The sequence below is a fragment of the Parasteatoda tepidariorum genome, chromosome 9 (assembly GCF_982258835.1).
Source record: "Parasteatoda tepidariorum strain Cologne lab strain chromosome 9, Ptep-v5.0, whole genome shotgun sequence".
NCBI lineage: Eukaryota > Metazoa > Arthropoda > Arachnida > Araneae > Theridiidae > Parasteatoda > Parasteatoda tepidariorum.
The window spans coordinates 62,958,158-62,977,749 of NC_141763.1; the positions used below are offsets into that span (position 1 = coordinate 62,958,158).

Sequence of the window (19,592 nt, forward strand, 5' to 3'; positions counted from 1 at the left end):
CTTCTTTTATAAATAGATATTGTTTTATGAATTAATATTTCATTATTTTACTAACTTTTAAAATTAAAAAAGAATTGTCCACAAAAAATAATTTAACTTCTGTTTACTACATTCTGTATTAAAAAAAAAAAAAAAAAAAAACTAACCAAACCGGCTACCTTATGAATAACAAAATGGATATTCGAACCGCTGTTGATTTCTTGGCGCCTAGTGTTCTTCTTGCGAAGAACCACTAGTGTAACTTCCGAGTAAATCAGTTAGTTGGATCTGAAATCCTCTGGATTGAATCTAAACTGTTTTTATATTGAACCTCTTTAACATGGATGTAGCGGGTTTGGAATACGTTGAATATATCTTTGCGATGTTTTTCTCTAATTTGTGCTATCTGTTCTTCAACTTGAGAATGGATTAAACGCTGCCTTTGTATTGAGCACACAAGCTTGCATGTGTAAATAATTAAATCTTACAGCAAGTTAGTTGTTTCGCTTCTTTTGTTGTTAACATTACAAAATTAGTTTTTATAATGACGTCTAGGCTCTCTCTTCCGACCTTTGTAATACGTTAAAATAGGAAATATATGTATTAAAAATTTTTAGTTTTCCAAAGAGTAGTCTGAAATCTTATCGTTAGTAAAAAGTATTCTTTCAAAATGTTAAATAAGAACAGACAAACAAAAAGTCAAAATCAACAAGGCTGTTTAACTGTAGCTGGAAAATATTCCCAATTCAACCATATATATAAGCTAATAACAATAATAAATAATTTCAAGCAAACGTTTCCTTTTTAATTTGAAGTCTAATATTTAAAACACGATGTGAGATTTTAAATTTAAATGTCTAGTCTTCTAAACGTAGTCTTTTACCAAACTGAAATTTCCAAGCAAATAAATATTTGAAATGAACTAAGCAAGCGGTGCTTTATTTGAATCACTGTTTTTTTCTTTTTAAAAGAAATGAAATTTCTGAATATATATTATTACTCCAAATAAAAACACACGGAGCAATTTGGCGAAAGGAAGAAAATAAATGAGCAACAGTAACATACACGAAAAGAAATGAAAAAAATAACCCCTAACAAAACTATTTTCTTTAGAGCTCTTCATCCAAATTTCATTATTTAAATCTAACAAGACGAAACGCACGCTACTAGAAAAATAAACAATACATCTTAAGCAAAAACTATTCCCCTGTTACTCTTTCCACAATTTGACATTTTAGCTTGAACAAAACAAGAAGCAAAATCACAAAACATACTCCCCACCCCCGGATTCTCTCCTTCATCCAATCCTAAAGCTAAGCAATTGTACCTTTAGGCCACTGCGATCGATCTTCTGTCGCACATGAAACTCGATAGATGGCGTTGTGTGTCTGATGTTGACGCAAATATTGACAGCTCTTTCAAATATTCTTAACGCCAAGCTTCCCACATGATTTATTGCTTTAGTGCAATGCTAGATGGCGGTTTTTCCTACAATTGCTCTAACGTTACACTTTTTTTCTCTTCTTATTTATAGAATTTTTACTTTTCGAAAACTTTATTCTATTCCACTTCTTCATACTCTTCTTCTGACGTAACTCGCTTTTATATTTATTTACTTATTTCTCTTGGTGGGTGGAAAAAGTTCCTTGAGCACGCATTTACCTTCTAAAGAAATATGGATTTATCCAACATAAAGACAGGCCGCCCCCTCTCTTTTTTTATGCCAAATATGGTTATTTTATAAATGGCGAGATCTGTTTTGATGCTGCGCGACGAATTTTGAAAATGCTCATCTTTTTGAAAAGGAAAAAGTAATTCAATATCTTTTGCATATCAAATTTCGTTTTTGAAATAAGAATTAATGTAGGGAAAAGAAATTTCCTTTCATCGTAAAAAAAGAACGATGCAACATAGTTTAGAACTTTATGCCTTTTTTTTTAAACAAAAAAGGACTCAAATTTGTGAGGAATTATGAATATTGTCCATGTTCATTTATGGAGTTGATTTTAAAATTAAAATGTTGGCAGAGGCCACACCAGATTATATTCTTTAGGGGGGGGGGGGACTGTTAATTTGCTAAATAGAACTCCAAACCGAATCATAATTTTTTTCCAATTTTAAATTTGCTTTTGTCAACAGCATACCTGCCAACTTTCACTCATTCCGAGAATGGATTTTCAGAGTGGTTGTAAAACTATAAACGAAAAACAATATGACTAAAAAATAAATTTATATTTTGATCCCGTTGAAATTCGCTTGCGAAGGATTATTATGCCTTGATATATTTATTGTAATTATTTATATGTAGTGGTGGTCAAACTCATTTATAATTATCATTATAATTCAAAAAGTTAATTGGAATAACCTGAGTATTGCTACCACTTTAAATATGAAAATAAAATCTTCCGGAAAATCCGGAAGAGTTGGTAGGTATGCAACAGTATAAAAAACAATTTTCGTTAAAGGCAATTCGAAACTAAAGCTAAATTTTCAAAAAGTGAGAATTTTTGTGGGTTCATTGTGACCCATTCTTTCGTCCCTGATTGACATACCCTCCAAATACTACGGAATTTCTGTAATTCTGAAAACATCGTTCCAATTGGTATCAGGATTAATGTTTTAAAACAGTAATAAGTTAGAATTAAAAGAATTTAGTTTCATCACTACATATAAATAATTTAAACATATACATTACAGGTCAAATACACCGAGGGTCTTATTCTCATATTTTTGCTAAAGTTTTTTAAAAATTCTATTTATTTTAAAAATTCCCTGTCTAGCTCATTGGCAGTAGAAAAATTTATTCTCATAAGCCTCAAATGGAAAAGGGTATACAATAGTTTATCAACGCACATTTTCTGCCACTTAGTTTTTGTGTTCCCTTTGACATATTGTTTCACAAGAGACTTACAAAAATGTAAACTTAATTATTTTCAAAGGGTAACTAATAAAATTACTTTCTCTTTATGAATACATGGAATTAGCTCGATATGTTACACCATATATTGATTTTCAACAAATGAATATATGAAGCCACATTTATGCCACCGCATTGATTATGATTGTCTATGTTACCAAATTGTCCATTTCATCCGAAAAATATTTTCCAAAGGCAGCATGATGTATGTGTTATTGAGTATTTCTTGTTTTGGTAAATTTGTTTTAAAACAATTTCAACTTACAGAGAACACAATTAATTCAAATGCATATAAAAGCCCTGATAGGCGTGGTGATAATATCTTAAGGCTCGATATTAACTTCTCTGTAGTAGCCCTGCCACGTGCGTCAACACTACTTGATCGTTTAAGCTAATTGTTGGTTAATTTTAAAAAGACAAATCAAAAGTGACTTATATAAAAGAAGCGTGCTCATTTTCAGCATAATATTTCATAAAATTAAATATGTTTCATCTCACGAAGTCTATTCAACTTCAAGGTGAATTTGCATTGATTCACTCTAAAATTTGTGTTCAAAGTTTGTAAATTTAAGATTAAAATGGTTTGTACATATCTATATCACAGCATTTTGCAAGTATGAACGCTGATTAAGATATATTTAAATTAAAATACAACTAAAAGACGGGACTAAACAAGTATGCACTTTAAAGCAGATGCTTGACAAAGAGTAACCATTTTAAATTCCGGAAAAAGGAATGCAATCTTAATCATGTATTTATACCTTATATTAATCAATTAACTAACACATATCCTAGATTTACTTTTTTTGTAAACTTTTAACTGTCAGTGCAAGTAAAAATTTATTTTTTATTTGTCTGTTTTGATCAACAAATCTGAAAAGATGAATTAAATAATGAGAACTTGGTTATCAACGTTTAATGAAATGCTATATGTAAGACAATTTTTAAATATATAAAATTTGCCTATTCTCAAGCTTTTAATGTAAATCTTTCTCGATTTTAAAATCAATATCATTAATTCATGCAGCAAACAATATGAATCGAAATTATTCTCGTAGTTCTCTCTCTAATAACTCTTCGAAGTTATTGTGAGTTACAGTTCATATATTAAATTACTCTTTTCTCCAGTAACAATTTGCTAATTTCTTTGAGATACAACGACGAGATTCGCGACTTCAATTCCCTCTCTGACGAAACTTCTACGTCATGCGACCTTCCCAACCCATCAAACTCCACCAGCTCTAAGGAAGGTAGTGCTTGACACCAGACATATCACTCCATTCTCTAACCCCGATTTGAAATCCCCACCAGTAGATTTCATTATCCCCCACCGGAATGCATCCCCCCTTCCTTCTGCTTCCCACAACACTAGAAGCATAATGAGAGAAGCTGTTCCTCTATTGATTGAGAAAACGGCCGCAGTTTACTTGCGCCTTCAAAGTTTGCAAATGAATCCAGAGACGTTAATCGACGCCATTTTTGACCACTTTGAACACAATAACGATTTTCAACATATTTTTAGTATTTTAATATTTAGTATGCAACAATAACATAACTACTGGAATCTACAGAATATTTCTGTTTCTTTTCACTTACCCTTATTCAATTGTAAGAACCCCAATATTCTCCATATCACGTTGTTTGTACCATCGTTTTTTCAGTCAAACCTCACCCTACGGATAGTCTCCTAGTGCGGATACACCATATCGGGGAAACTGCAGAATCAGTCTTGCATGATTAACCCATCGTCTCCCTAAAGGCGAATATTCTTTTAACCGGACACATGGACAGTAAAGTAATTTTCAATTAAAAAGTTCTTTTAAATTCCTTTCAAAACGAATCTACCACACTTTTACAAATTGCACTGGGGTGAACAATTTTTTTTTGAACGAACATAAGCTGCCGGAAAGGGAAAAACTGTGAGATGTAACAACCTTTGACATCTTCCACACCTAACACATCTGGACAAAACTTCGGAGAAATGGAGGACAGGGAATCTTAAGAATATTGTAGCAACCTTACTTACCGGCGAAGTTCGGCAGTTGTAATAATTAAATTATGCTAGACTATTTCGCATCAGAGATTTCAAATGTGTAATCAGTTTCTCTCTACAAGCTACAGTTTTTAATGCAATTCTACAATCTAGTCCAAACCAGGATTTTTTAAAATTCACTCAAGTGACTACTAATTTCCCGACATCGCAGGTACATAGGTCATGGTAGGGGCGATAATCCATTACAGTTTATGAAGCTGTAAGTTAAGGTCTTATATATATATATATATATATATATATATATATATATATATATATATATATATATATATATATATATATATATATATATATATATATATATATATTATGTCTTTCATTTTTCAAAAATCAATTATTGTACATATCAAATCATGTTTTATCTTTATTTTTAATTTAAGTCTACCATCAATATTTCTAGTGTTATGCAAAAACTCCAATTTGTCACATTGAATTTTTTCATTGTTTTATTATTTCACAAGCAAACGGCTTGATTTTTTTTATGGCAACCACAATGTTTGCCAAATCAATGTCTTTTACTTTACTGTAAGTAATTTAACAGTTTATATATATATATATATATATATATATATATATATATATATATATATATATATATATATATATATATATATATATATATATATATATATATATATATATATATATATATCGGACCCCCCACAGTCCCACACAGTCGGACTTCTATTTAACCAACTTCCATTTTGCGAATTTCTCTATTTTGCGAATTTTTTCTAGGAACCAAGAACATTTTGATAATTTCTGCGTAAAATATCTTCCAAATAGCGAAGTGAATTTTCTATTTAACGAAATTTTCTTTGAGATCCACTTTTCCTATTTCCCAAAATATTTCAGAACATTTCAAGCATGTTAACGCATTTTAATGACCCTGAATTGGTTTTTGAAGCCCCCTCAACTTTTAGAGAAAGCAGTAAAATCCCTTTCTGCTTGCATTTCAAACGAAAAGCTCAGACAAAATTAACGGATTTTATCAGTAGCAATTAAACTTAAGAATGCATGTGGTAATATATGTTTGAAATTACTTAGCAGTTATATTTTTATACAACAAATAAACACAGTTATAATTTTATACATAAATTTAGCTTCTTTTTTTTAGTTGAAAATGTATGTAGCATGATAGTGTAACACTGGATAATGTTTTGCTCTATTCTTGCTTTCCATACAGATTTCTTTTATGGCTAAGATTTATAAAATAAATAGTAGATACTAAGTTTACAAGATAAAGGTGTATCAATTTGCTATTTTAATTATGTCGAGTGTTTATGAATTTAAAACCTATTTCGTGTTTTTTAAGTATGCCAAAAGGTGATTTTCTATTTAACGAATTTTCCATATAACGAACTTATTAGCGGGATTCATCAACTTTGTTAAATAGAGGTCCGACTGTATATATTTCGTCTTAATTGTTATTTTCAATGCAGTACATAAGTGTATAACTACATATCGCTCATTTATATATCGCTACACATCGCTCGTGAAACAATGACGTAACTGATAATTTCTATAATAAATGTAAACTTATTAATTCAAAACTTAGTAAATTTGTTCATTCGAACAATAAATAAACTCAACTAAAAAATACCATTTAATAAAAGCTGTAACTTTTTGAACAGATCTTATATATTTTCACGTTGCTCATTTCAAATCTATAACACTGCCTTGCTTCGTAGGGAGGGTGTGATGAAAGTGATTAATTCATTTGAATCTATGAGAGGCGATATGTTAAGGCCTTATGTTTTTAGTCTTAAGCGTTATTTTCGATGGAGCAGACAAGAGTATATGTACGTGATTAATATATGCATTCTTCATGAACCTTTACATTAAGACAGAAATTGAACTAAAGCAAAAATATTATTTTAAAAAATAGATCTGTAGCTTTCCGAAAACCAATTTCAGATTTAAAAACCTTACACCCGAATCAGGCGATTTGTTCCCCGCAGAAAAAAAAACTTTTTTTTTTGTTTCTCATTTTTTTAAAAATTGTATTTTGCATATGTGAGAGTATTTTTATTTTTTATGAGCAAAATGAGAGAGAGAGCACATGAGAATAAAGAAAGCAATCAGATTAAGGAGCAAATAAGAATAAGGAAGGAGAAATATTTTTGAGAGAGGGATGGGAATAAGGAAAGTTTTGAGAGAACTTTGAAAATTATGGATTTTTACTAATAATCACATTATTGTCAGTTCTTGTTTTTCATTGCATTGAAAGACTTTTTTAAATAGCTTAGCTAATGTCTTACGGGTAAGTATTGCCACAATCTTTGCGATACGTATACTTCAGCGAAATATTTCATATTATTAATTGAACTTGAAACTATTTATTAGCCGTTCTTTAAACTTCCAACAATAGTTTAAATATGATAGCTTAATTCGACTTGTTTTAAGATAACATGCCATTGACAATAAACTCTAATTGAATGAGAACTCTTGTGAGCGGCCAAGACACTTATTTATCGCCGAGAATTATAAATTCCAATTGAAGCAAAGATGTTTAAAGAGATGAAAATGTACATGCAAGAGACTTGTGACCTTTTCGAACTATAAGATGTTGTTCCCTGTTGGAACAACATGAAACGTAATATATGAGATATGTAAAAAGTACATATATTACATTTCTATACAGTTTTCTTACGTCTTGTCGATCTCGCCTAGAACGAACGAGTTGTAACCGCAATATTTGCTCATTACATCCGATTGCTCGTATAAAACGAGTTCATGAAAAAATCACAAGAGTTTTCATACGTAGGGGAGAGTAGGATAAAACGGGATACCTCGCCTAGGGACCAGACTATTTCAGCTATCTAGCGGATGACGACAGAAACTTGTTATTTGACTGTGATTATATCATTTTCAGTGCGTACCGTCTCGAGATCACTTGTTGATAGAAAGTTGTAGGTCTCCGAACTTTTTTACTCCATTTTTTTTACCACTTTTTACATTTACGTGCGTTGTTTTTCACATTGTACTGCCTATATATATAGGATTACAATTCAGGTGAGTATTACATTTGATGAAGCATTTATTAACGAATATTCTCATGTCTAGTCAATCTAATTTTTCTTTCACGTTTAGGCAGCAGCCATGTTTGTTTTAAAAAGTGTCTGAGTCTGACAAAACGGGATACTTATGAGTTGGATAAAACGGGATAGAGTTTTTTTATATCCCGTTTTATCCACCTATTTATTTTTTGGCCTAATACTTTTACTATATTATTATTACTATATTGAAAGAAAGGTAAAAAAGGCTCGTGCAAATACATTGACCCCTGGATTGGCAGCAGTGAAAAAGTTGGACAGATAAGAGACAGTATTCAATGCTGAACAAGAAAAAACGCGTGCTAGAAGAGACTGGCTCTAGAAGAGAGATTATTTGGTATAACTCTAACGGACATATGAATGCTAGCATTTGAGTTAGCTGAGAGAAACAATATTAAGCATAATTTTAACACAGGGAAAACAATGGCTGGGAAGTGTTTGTTGTAATCATTTATTGGCAGGCATGAAGAACTTAGCCTCCAAAATCCAGAACCCACGGGTATGGTCCGAGCAAAAGGATTTAATCGCACTGCAGTTAAGCAGTTTTTTGAACTTTTGAATTCTCTATTAAGTAAACATAGGATTACTCCAAATGATATTTATAATGTTGATGAAACAGGAATTCTAACAGTGCCAAACAAGCCTTCAAAAGAGTAGAGTCTACGAGGCAAAAAGCAAGTGGGTAGCTTGTCTTCTGCCGAGTGAGGAGTTTTGGTTACTGTTGAAACATGCCTAAGTGCAGCTGGGGTATTCATCCTTCCTATGTTTGCATTTCCTCGAGTGAAGGAAAACCAAAGTCTCATGGATGATGCTTTCCCAGGGTCGTTTGAAGTGTATCACAAGATCGGCTGGATCACTAAGAAGACCTTCATTGCTTAGTTTTAAAAGTTCGTAGAATTTTCACCCTAGGCATGAAAAGCCAGTGCTGTTGCTGCTTGATGGACATAACAGTCACACCAAAAGTTTGGAACTTGTAGATTTGGCAAGAGAAAATAACGTAATCATCCTAACCTAACCCCCACATACAACTCATCGCCTTCAGCCCCTGAATATCAGTTTCATGGCTTCACTGAGCACGTATTATGAACAAGAAGTTCGAAAGTGGCTGTTCAACCATCCAGGTAGGTGCGCTATAATTTACGAGGTTACAAAACTGTTCAACGTACCCTACTCACGGGCAGCCGTTGCAGAAACTACCATCAAAGGATTTAGCAAATCTGGTATAATTCCTTACAATCCTGACATCTTCCCGGATCACCTGTTTGCTTTCTCTGTCACCACTGATTTAACAGCAGGATTTTCCAGGCATTGAACACCAGACTGATGCGTGCAGTTTTAGGATTATTTCTCTCTTGTTATCGACCTAAGCTACCCTTTCCCATTCTTCCAAAGTGCGTTCTATATGTACCACAAGTAAGAGGACCACTCCCAGAAAAAATGGCTGATAACAGAAAGAAGAAAACTGTAGTAATAGCATCATCTCCATTTAAAAGTGAATTATAAATAGAAGAAAAAGAAAGGATGATTAAACTACAAGAATGAACCAAGAGAATTGAAGAAAGGACTGCTAAAAAATCTTAAGGGCACCAGACACTTCTCGACAGTGAAAATTACGGAATAAGTGTTCATGGTCATAAAATCTTTAAAAACTTATGTAGCATCATACTTTTTGTGTACTTAATTATAAAACAACAGTTTATATAAAAATGTTAGAAGCAATGAAATTCCATAAATGCAATTTTTAGAAATTTTGCTTTACAGTTTTCTGTCAATTAATTATGTTTTTAGTTAGTTTTACACAAAAAATTAAACATTGTAAACCCTATCCCGTTTTGTCCGACCCAGGTATGTTAAAACGGGATATGTAAGAGTTTGGAAAATGATTTTTTCCCTATTTCACAGTCATTAAAATTAGTTTAAAATATGCTTTTTCTGTGCTTGAATAAGTGATGTAGCTATACAAAAAATAATGTGTAGTTCTCTTTAACAGATTTTCCGTAGTAAATAAAAACAATAATGGTATCCCGTTTTGTCCAACTTTCCCCTATTTACTAAATTATAAATATCGCTCTAACTTTATCAATTTTTTTATTTCTGTATAGTAAAGATTAATTTGCTTAGTATTGCTTTATACATTTCTTGTGCGTGTTATTGCTCTTCAGCCTGAAATAATTAATTTGCTTTGAACTGTTTTATTGTCTTTTTGTTGTATTATTGTTCTTCAGTCTCAAAATCAGAGTCGATACCAAAACAAAAAAAAATTCCTCGACCCGAAAAAGATCGAAAAGGAATTTTCCAAGAAGGGATTAGCTGAGTTGGAGAGATGAAATTCATAGAAATTTAATAAATGACAATAATATTGTTTGCTGAAACCGGTGTTTGCTCTTAAAAAGCGAGCTATGCTCGAATGGACTTAATTGTACCAACCAAGTATTTCCGAAATCTTCGTTAACCTTTTCTGGACGAGCGAGTCATAAATATATTCATATGGAATCAGAAGCAGGATGGAAAAAAATAAAAAGCGTTAGCTTAATTTTGGTCATGGTTAATTCGAACTCCTTATTTTTGCTTTCACTTTAAATCTAATACATTCAATCCATGTTTGTTAAAAGTGTAACTATATATTTTTTAATTTGAACTAAGTCTTGGTGATATGATAAAGAAAACTATTATTACCCGGCCCACAAGTAAACTGCTATAAAAATAGTTTGGCATACCCTCCAACTGCTACGGAATTTCCGTAGTTTCAGAAATCTTCTTTTCAGACGGTAGCAAAATTAAGTGTAACTTGTCCACTATTACTTATAAAAGTGCAGGCCATATGGCTAGATTCTTAAGTTCTGATAAAAGTTTTATGAGAGATCCATTTGCTTTAAAAATTTCTACTTTGGTTCGCTACCACTAGAAAGAATTATTTTCAAAATCCTCATAAGTTGGAGGGTATGGTTTGGCTACCATTTTTATCTTTTTTTACCGTGATTGTCGACACCCTGAGAATGCATATACATACCTGCCAACTTTTGATTCTTTCGGAGATGATTTTCTGCAGTGGTAGTATATTGGAATTTAAGTAACAATTTTAGACAGAAACATGCGCAGTAATTAGAGGCGGCTAAGGCAGACTACCATAACAGTATTACATATTGATCTATATGCTTAATTTTTTAAAAAAATAGTGGTTATAAAAAAGATTATAAATTAAGTTTATAAATGCAAAAAAATATATGGAAAGCTTACATTTTACTACCACTTTAAATATAGAAATGAAATTTTACGCCAAATGCGTAAAAGTTGGCAGGTATGTATATTTAGACATTAACAAAATGCCGCTGCCGCAAGAGTTTGTAGCAGAGCTAATAGTAAGTTTAAAAAAGTTATTGTTGTTTTCATCGAGCTGTAATGTATTTTAAATTTAATATCTGAAATGCATCATATAAAGTGGTAACTAATAAATTTTTAAATATATTTTTAAATGACATTAAGAATGATCTACAACTGCCGTTTTAACTCTAAAATTAACTCATATATTAAATACAATGATGATTCTATTTAATGCATAATTTTGTCTTACTTTTAAAAATAAAATTATCAGTGCTGTATTTAAACTTATAGTCAACTATCATTACATACATAATAGTTATTCTTATGTTTCATGACGCTCCTTTTTATATATATTTTATATATATCATAGTCATATTATTGCTCAAGTCCCCGAAGTGGCTTTTTACCTTTTCATCTTGATTTGTGAAATAGTGAAGTAATTTCCATCATGAGTTTTGAAAACAAAAAGAAAAATAAAAGGAAAAATAATCATAATATAGAAAAAAGTAAAAATAATTTTGAACTATTTGCTGCAATTGCAATGCCATTGGCTGAATCGTAGCACTAAAAAGATATCAGAGTTATGAACAGTTAGAGAAAAGACTGCAGCGCCAATGGCTTGCAGTGTTGTAATTTGAATTTATAAATCAAGTTATAAGTATCAATAAAGGATTAAAAATAATGAAGAATTAATTGAATTGATCTGATAAAATACCGTAGCTAGTGAAAAAGTGGGCTAGGGGTCTGATTTTGGAATCTTCAATTAGCATTCCTGCTTTAAAAATATTGTAGTTTGCAGCCAAGCATTTTTGTGCTTTTTAATAAAATTGTGTGTTAAGTGTCATTAAAGTTTCAAAGAGGGTCTTTAATTTAAAATCTCTATGTGTGCCTTTGACTTATTATTACAAATTATTACAATCTGAAATCAAATGGCGGGCCGCAACTTAATCAAAATTTTATGTAAGACTCTTTTATGTTTGAACGAATATTAAATATTACTGTCAGATTTTTACCAAGTTGTACAAAGCAAAAGTATTGAATTACAAATTAAAATAAGAAATAGATTTTTAAAAATATTTAATTGCATATTAAAAAATTCGGGCTACAATAACTTTAATGTGCACCCATGTATTAATCAATTAATGTGCAACAGATATCTAATTGTTAAGATATAAAACTTTAAAAAGGTTGGTATTAAAACTTACATAGTAGCACACAAAATGTTCAATGACAAAATTGAAGTTTGTCTGCTGCAACCACCAGAGAATAGATATTTAAATTTTAAATTTACAAATGTGTGTATAAATATTTTCGTCCAAAATGAGTGGTCTCAAAAAGTTAAATCGGAGAATTTCTTCGAGAAAATTTCTGATACACAAATACTAAATTATATTCACAAAATACAAAAAAAATGAAATAAAAAAGAGCAACATACACGATTATTTTTGTATTAATTTGAATAAATATATTCTTGGATGCAAAACCTGAGAAATACTTTTTTTTTTGCACCGTTGGTATGATAAATTTCACAGAAACGAAGAAATTGGGTTTTTATTAACGAGAAAAGTATTTTAAACCCATAAAGATTTTTTGCGAAAATTGTCCGCAAAAAAATGACAACTAATATATTTTAGTTCGCGGGCCACAAAAAAGGTTTCGCAGGCCGGATGCGGCCACCGAGCCGCCAGTCGGAAACCACTGGTCTATAACAATGGAGATTTTGTTTTCTGTTGTACGATTTTTTTTAAATGGTTATTATATATATTTATACGTCTCTCCTTTCAAATCTGCAGCACTTTTCTGCTATGTAAGGAATGGTAGAAAAAAGGCAATAATATATTTCAGTCTATGACGCGATACATAAAGGGCATTTGTTTTTAGCCTTAAATGTTATTTTCAAAGGAACAGAGAAATGCATATGTATGTATATAAACCTATTCGTTCATTATTAAGTTGTTTATTTAGAAAAAAAATAAACTAAACTAAAAATATTTTAGAAGAAAAATCTGTAGCTTTCCGAAAAAAACTAAGTTTAGATTCAAAATCCCTGCACCAGTATTAGGTAACATCAAGTACTTGTATAAATGCGACAAAAGATCTGTTTCAATGTTAAAATGAATTTTCTAATATTTTTTTTGTCACTTTGCTTCTTTTTAATGTCAACTTTGGTTATGAAAGGTTTAATTCTGAAACCGCTTTTAATTTAAAAACAAAATCTTACTGAAAAGGGGAAGAATTGTTCATAAACCATGCCATTATACAATAATAATATATAAAAAAAGGACGAATATGTTCAAACATGTCTGCTTTAAAGTAAACCGACGAACTCGATTTAACTCGGAGTGATTACGTAACTGAAACTAAGTTGCCAATGATGGTACGAAATCCAATATTTTTCTCACCCTAGATATTTTCAGCCTTTAATTGGAAAAATCTCTCCCAAAAGGGGTACGAGAATTCTGATGACTTTTCTGCCTACGACCACGAAAAGATAAAAGATAATTTTGTTTCAAGATACACCATTACGACAAGAAATAAAAACTGTCCTCCTTAATTAAGTTTGTAGCCTATATCTTTCACTAATGGGGATTTTGAAACAACTTTCTCGCAACATGGGTATTTAAGCTGTAATATTAGGAAGTTTTTAATAACATACTTTAAGATATTGTTGGCGGTGCTGTAAAGAAAAGGAATTTGCATCCCAAAGCGGCATTGTTTTTAGTCTCCTTAAAGTAAAAAGTGGTAGCATTAGAACGGTAACTCAACCGCATAGTGTTTTTCCAAATGCTTTTAACAGTGAATAATACTTGAACTAATTATATAATGAGAATTTTTTTTATGCCATTGTACCCTCTGTACATTTTTCATTACACTTTCATCATTTTAAGTCTTTTAGTTTTTACACAGCGAAACAAACTGTTTAAGTTGAACAGCTAAAGCAGCAGCAACGGCACTTACAAGTTTCTAATTTTGAGATATATTATAAGAAATACGTTGCTCAACAAGGATCTGAACATTAAAAAGCAAATCTAATTTTATTGTTTTTACAATAAAATTGAAACGTCTCATAGAAAGCAAAATTCGGTGCTTATTTTGGTTTACGAGTTTTATTTGATAGGAGCTTGTTCAAAATTGGCGCTGCAGTCTGGATGTTGTTGTTAATTTACGTCGCACTAGAGCTGCACAATGGGCTATTGGCGACGGCCTGGGAAGCATCCCTGAGGATGATCCGAAGACATGCCATCACAATTTTGATCCTCTGCAGAGGGGATGGCACCCCTGCTTCAGTAGCCCGACGTCCTGCACCCGAAGTCGAGCACTTTACGGTAAAACAGTTTAACGAGGACCAATACCGCACACCCTCCGTCTCTACGCAGACTGATCCAAGTGGTCACCCACCCGCACACTGGCCGCAGCCAGTGATGCTTGACTTCGGTGATCTGCTGGGAACCGTGTCTTAACGATCAGTCCACTGCGGAAAAACTTTTTTTTCTGTTGCATGTAAGACCATTCCAATTGAAATAGTAAAACGGGCGTCTGTTCATTTTGTTTTAAGACTGCATCACGTTGTTATGGTAAATGGTGGCCACTTAGGAAACATTTTTATTTTATTTCCAATGGCAAAGGCAAAAAGGTACAAGTAGAAAGATGAAATAAATAACAAATACAAATGTACGTTGGATAACAAAGAAAAAAGACTGAAGTCATTGCCTTAAAAGTTCTCTTGCTTCCCAATATCTTGAGAACTCAGTGTGTCCATGAAGGGCCCCACATAGAAGCAGGTGGCCCCTGCCCAATTTTTCTCCAGATTTACAAAGTGGACAAAAAGGCGTGGTGGAAAGGCCTATGCGGTATAAGTGAGCAGAAAGACAATCGTGGCCTGTATATAAGCGGAAGGCCGCAACTGCATCACGTCTTGGTTTGTCGGGAATTAAAGAAGAGCTCACATTTCTCCAACTTTTCAAAGCTGTGCGAGTCTGAAGGTCTTGCAATGAGTTGGCTTTACATAAATTTTTAAGGAACAGTTTGATTTTCCAAAAGGAAGTTGCCGTATTTGGTTGTTGTAGCAAATTGGCACCTTTCTTGGCAAGTAAATCTGCCTGCTCATTGCCCCAAACACCACAATGGGCTGGCACCCACTGGAGGACTATTCGTTTTCCCCTCAAAAATAAAGACCTCAAGAGGTCTTGACATCGGGAAATCTCAGGTGTCAAGGGACGTTCATATGAGCTAATTGATTGTATGGCCGCTTGTGAGTCCGAGACGAGAACTGCATTTTCAAATTTGTATTGGAGAGCCAGTAGCTGCTGTAAGGCCGTACTCAAGGCCACTACTTCTCCATCAAAGACGGTGCCAATGTATCCTGCAGGTATGTAGAAAGAGAAAAGTTCCGAAAAGACACCAGCCCCTACATTAAAATGGCAGTCAAATTGAGAACCATCGGTAAAAACATGTAGCCAATCGTCGACTGGGTATCTAACCGCCATTGTCTCCAGGGCAAGATTTTTTAGAATAATTGGTGCAACATTTTTTTTACCATGGACATTTTTCACAAGATCCAAGTTTATTTCAACGTTTGTTATTTTCAAGTGGTTTTTAGGTTTCAAAAGAGGTAGTGCCTGACACGGGATTTCAATGTCGTTTCTAATGTTCAGCACCTCCTGGATAAATCCATTCTGGGTTTTAAGTTGCCTAGGCCTGATTGCATAGTCTTTCCAGTAGGGGTCATCGATTATCAGTAGCTTTTCGTATAGAATCAGAGCTTTCTCCTTTATAATATCTTGGAAAGGTCTATTTCCTGTTTGGATTAGCATCGCGTCAATTGGCGTGGACTTAACAGCTCCTGTAACCAAGCGAAGAGCCTGGTTTTGCAGAACCTCAAGTTTGTCTAACATCAGTTGTGGGGCTGTAATGAAGACCTCGCAGCAGTACGTCATAAGAGGGAGGATGAATGTATTATATGTAGTGTTAAGGGTGGACCGTGTACACCCCCATTTACAGCCTGCCAAACGCTTGAGAATATTAAATTTAATTGTGACCCGCTCTATGAGCCGTTCCACGTAGTTTTTCCAACTAAGCTTATTATCAAAAGTCACCCCCAGGTAGGTGAAATTATCTGTATTGAGAATCAATCTATTCTGGTACCAGAACACTGGGCGGAAAGTATCGTGGGTTAGTGAAAAGGACTGTGAAGCTGTCTTTTCAAGGTTAACAGTCATATTATTTTTATCACTCCACTTTGAGAGTGCCTGCAGAGCCCTGTTTGAGCGATTTTCAATAAGGTTTTTTGCATAGCGTTTTGGTGCTTGAGTCCATATTATCAGATCATCAGCAAACAATAGACACTTAATATCAGGTATTGACTTAAGAGTTGACACAAGATCATTAATATAGATATTGAACAGTGTACAGCTACTAACTGCACCCTGCGGTAGTCCGTCCGTAGATTATAACATTGTAAGTAGGAATCTCCAAATTTCACTTTGCAGGTTCTCTGACTTGTAAAAGATCTAATCGAGTTAAATAGTTTTGAAGTGATACCAATACTCAAGAGCTTCTGGTAGAGATTTTCTCGCCAAACGGAGTCTGCGGTATAGTTTTTCTCAAGTAACACCGCCATCTCTTTAAGAACTTCGTGACTAATTTTTAATTTTGTTTTAAGTAAATAATCACTTTCCTAAGTATAATACTGCAAACCCAGGGTTGACAAGTTTTTCACTCATGACGGTTATTACCATCTATGTCAAAAACCAAGATATTTGGTGACGTATTTTCATTTTATTTCGGCTAATTAAAATTTGAATAGAAAGTGTATCTTTATCTTAAAACATTAAATTAAAAATATAATAATCAGAAATTAATATATCTAAAGTTAAAAATATTTGATTTTTATAAGAATTGTCTACATTTAAAGGCTTTATTTCATTATATAAATTCCATCGTTAATTTTAAGAATCAAAATATTTTATGCTTTGCACTTCTGTTTATTTTTAAAGTTCTGTTTTTTCATTTATGTACAGAAATAGTGAGAGATATGGTAAAAAATTGCCTAGCCCTAGAATTCTTTTGTAAAATCTTTGCTGTAAAAAAAAGACGCATACGAAACAAACTTAGAAAAATAAAACCATATCATCTTATAAATTTTTTCACTCTTCAACACAGAAAAGTGACATGAAGCAGCGTAGGAGATCCTTTTCGAGAAACATTTTAAGTTTTTACTTCTATAGCCATTCTGTATACAATTTTGGTTTCCATTAATGTGAGTTTCAGTTAAATAAAAGTTTTAAAAACTACATAAAATAGCTGTGGTTCTTAAACTAGTTTTCTTTGGTTACAAATTGTGGATAAATATTTTACGATTTTATACACGCATCAAGGTGTATTGTTAAAAAATATTAATACTAAATTATCAATAACAATATAAAATATGTACAGTGAGCAAAAAAAAAAAAAAAAAAAAAAACAGACCACCCAGAATAACTTTTGATCTTATGATTGGATCTTCACATTCTAGGACTCAATATAAATGGTTCGAGGGGGTGACTTCAAATATGCCAATTAATAAGCGCAGACTATATTTTAGATTACAAAATCATGCACAAAAACGTTCTTTCTCTGAATAAGCATACATGTTTTTCGACGGATTCAGATTTCTGACCCCCGAAATATAGATGTTAGTCGCAATCTGGAAAATGTGGTCTCAATAGTTCGGTCAAGAGAGCAATCCAAAGTTTGGTTAATGCTAATTTTACTTTTTGCTTATTTCGCTATAACTCGAAAACTTTTTAACCGAATTGAAAAAGCTTTACACACAATTATAAAATTCGTTTATTCAAAGATAATTCAATACAAAATATAAATTTTAGTAAATATTTATTATTTTTTATAATTTTATTTAAAAATAGTTGAAAGAATATTGAATAGTAAGGTACACATTTTTTTGAATCATTTTAAGGAATATAATTTTACACGGCAAAATACAAAATTTGAGCAAAATAGGTCGAGTAGTACCTGAGAAATCCCAATTTTAAATATCTGAAATTCAATTTCTAAATTTTATTTCACCGATTTTGCTCAAATTTTGTATTTTGTCTGTTCTTGGTGTTCAGATGTTTAAAATGTTGTAAAATAAATTGCGTACCTTACAATTCAAAATATCTCTTATTTACATACGCTTGAATTATATTTTCGTGCTGCTGAGTAAAAAAATAATATATTTGAAATTTTATAAATTAAGATCTATATATTATGTATCGACCACTAAAAATACACTTCCTCAACGACTATACATGCAGGGAGCTATGCAATTATTTGTCACGTGTTTGGTGCTGATAATATATACAAAAAATGTACTACTCATAACTAATATTAAGAGAACGTTTTTCAAGAATTTCAAATATTGGCAACTATGCATCTGGTTTAGATCTTGTGACATTAACCCCTTCAGGACCACAATCACATAAATGTTATATCGCAATTCTCCTTCACGGCCATTGTGTCAAATACAGAAATGACAACTAGCGCAGGAATTAAAACAACAGCTTGTTTGTAACCCTTTACACTAGGAGTACTTTAAATGGTTAATGAAACAAAAATAACTTGTATGGTATTGGAGAAAAAAATTTCTTAATGGTAGCAACATTTATGCAATCTTTGAATTTAGCCACTTCCTTCTCGCTCCTGTCAAAATGGCGGTGTGAAGTTTCGCCCCCTATTTCTCGTGCCCGTGATGTTTCCTGGCTGGTGTGTTCAAAAGTAACCCGCCTATAGATTAAAACAATCTATTTTTTATGCCTTGAATCATGTTTATTGATCCATCTTTACATCAGCTGGCAGTGCTAGACTATTTGTTATGTCTTTAGAGACAGTTTATTTTAAACTAGATGTCAGCACTCATTAAACATGTAAGCTAAAAAGTAACCCCAAAAATTTAAAATGAGTACACATATTTTATATATACTTTGTTTTGCATAATTTTTTTGAATAAAAAATGGACACTTTTTCTCCAGAATTTTGCGATCATTAAGGGGTTAAAGTATATTCGATAGAACGTTATGAATGGAGTATGTCTTGTCACATAATCCGTACCTTCCTTGCTTGCTGTATTTAGAAAAACTGGGCACCTGGGCGGCCTCTATCCCATACATCATGAAATTATATACATTGAGGTAAAAAAATTTGAATTTAGCAACATTGGGGTTGTACGTACCTTCCAACTACTACGGAATTTAATAGTTTCAGAAAAGATTTTTCTTAGTGGTAGCAA

The 19,592-nt window shown here is 32.3% G+C and overlaps 1 protein-coding gene across 1 annotated transcript in view; it reads right to left on the minus strand.

Annotated features, from left to right (window-relative positions):
• Positions 1 to 16,263, minus strand: part of LOC147804116 (uncharacterized) — a 35,825-nt gene extending 19,562 nt beyond the window's left edge. The window contains exon 1 of the mRNA XM_087151426.1: positions 15,141 to 16,263. Within this exon, the coding sequence (XP_087007552.1) occupies positions 15,141 to 16,263 (1,123 nt within the window). The remainder of the gene's footprint in view (positions 1 to 15,140) is intronic.
• Positions 16,264 to 19,592: the final 3,329 nt, after the last annotated feature.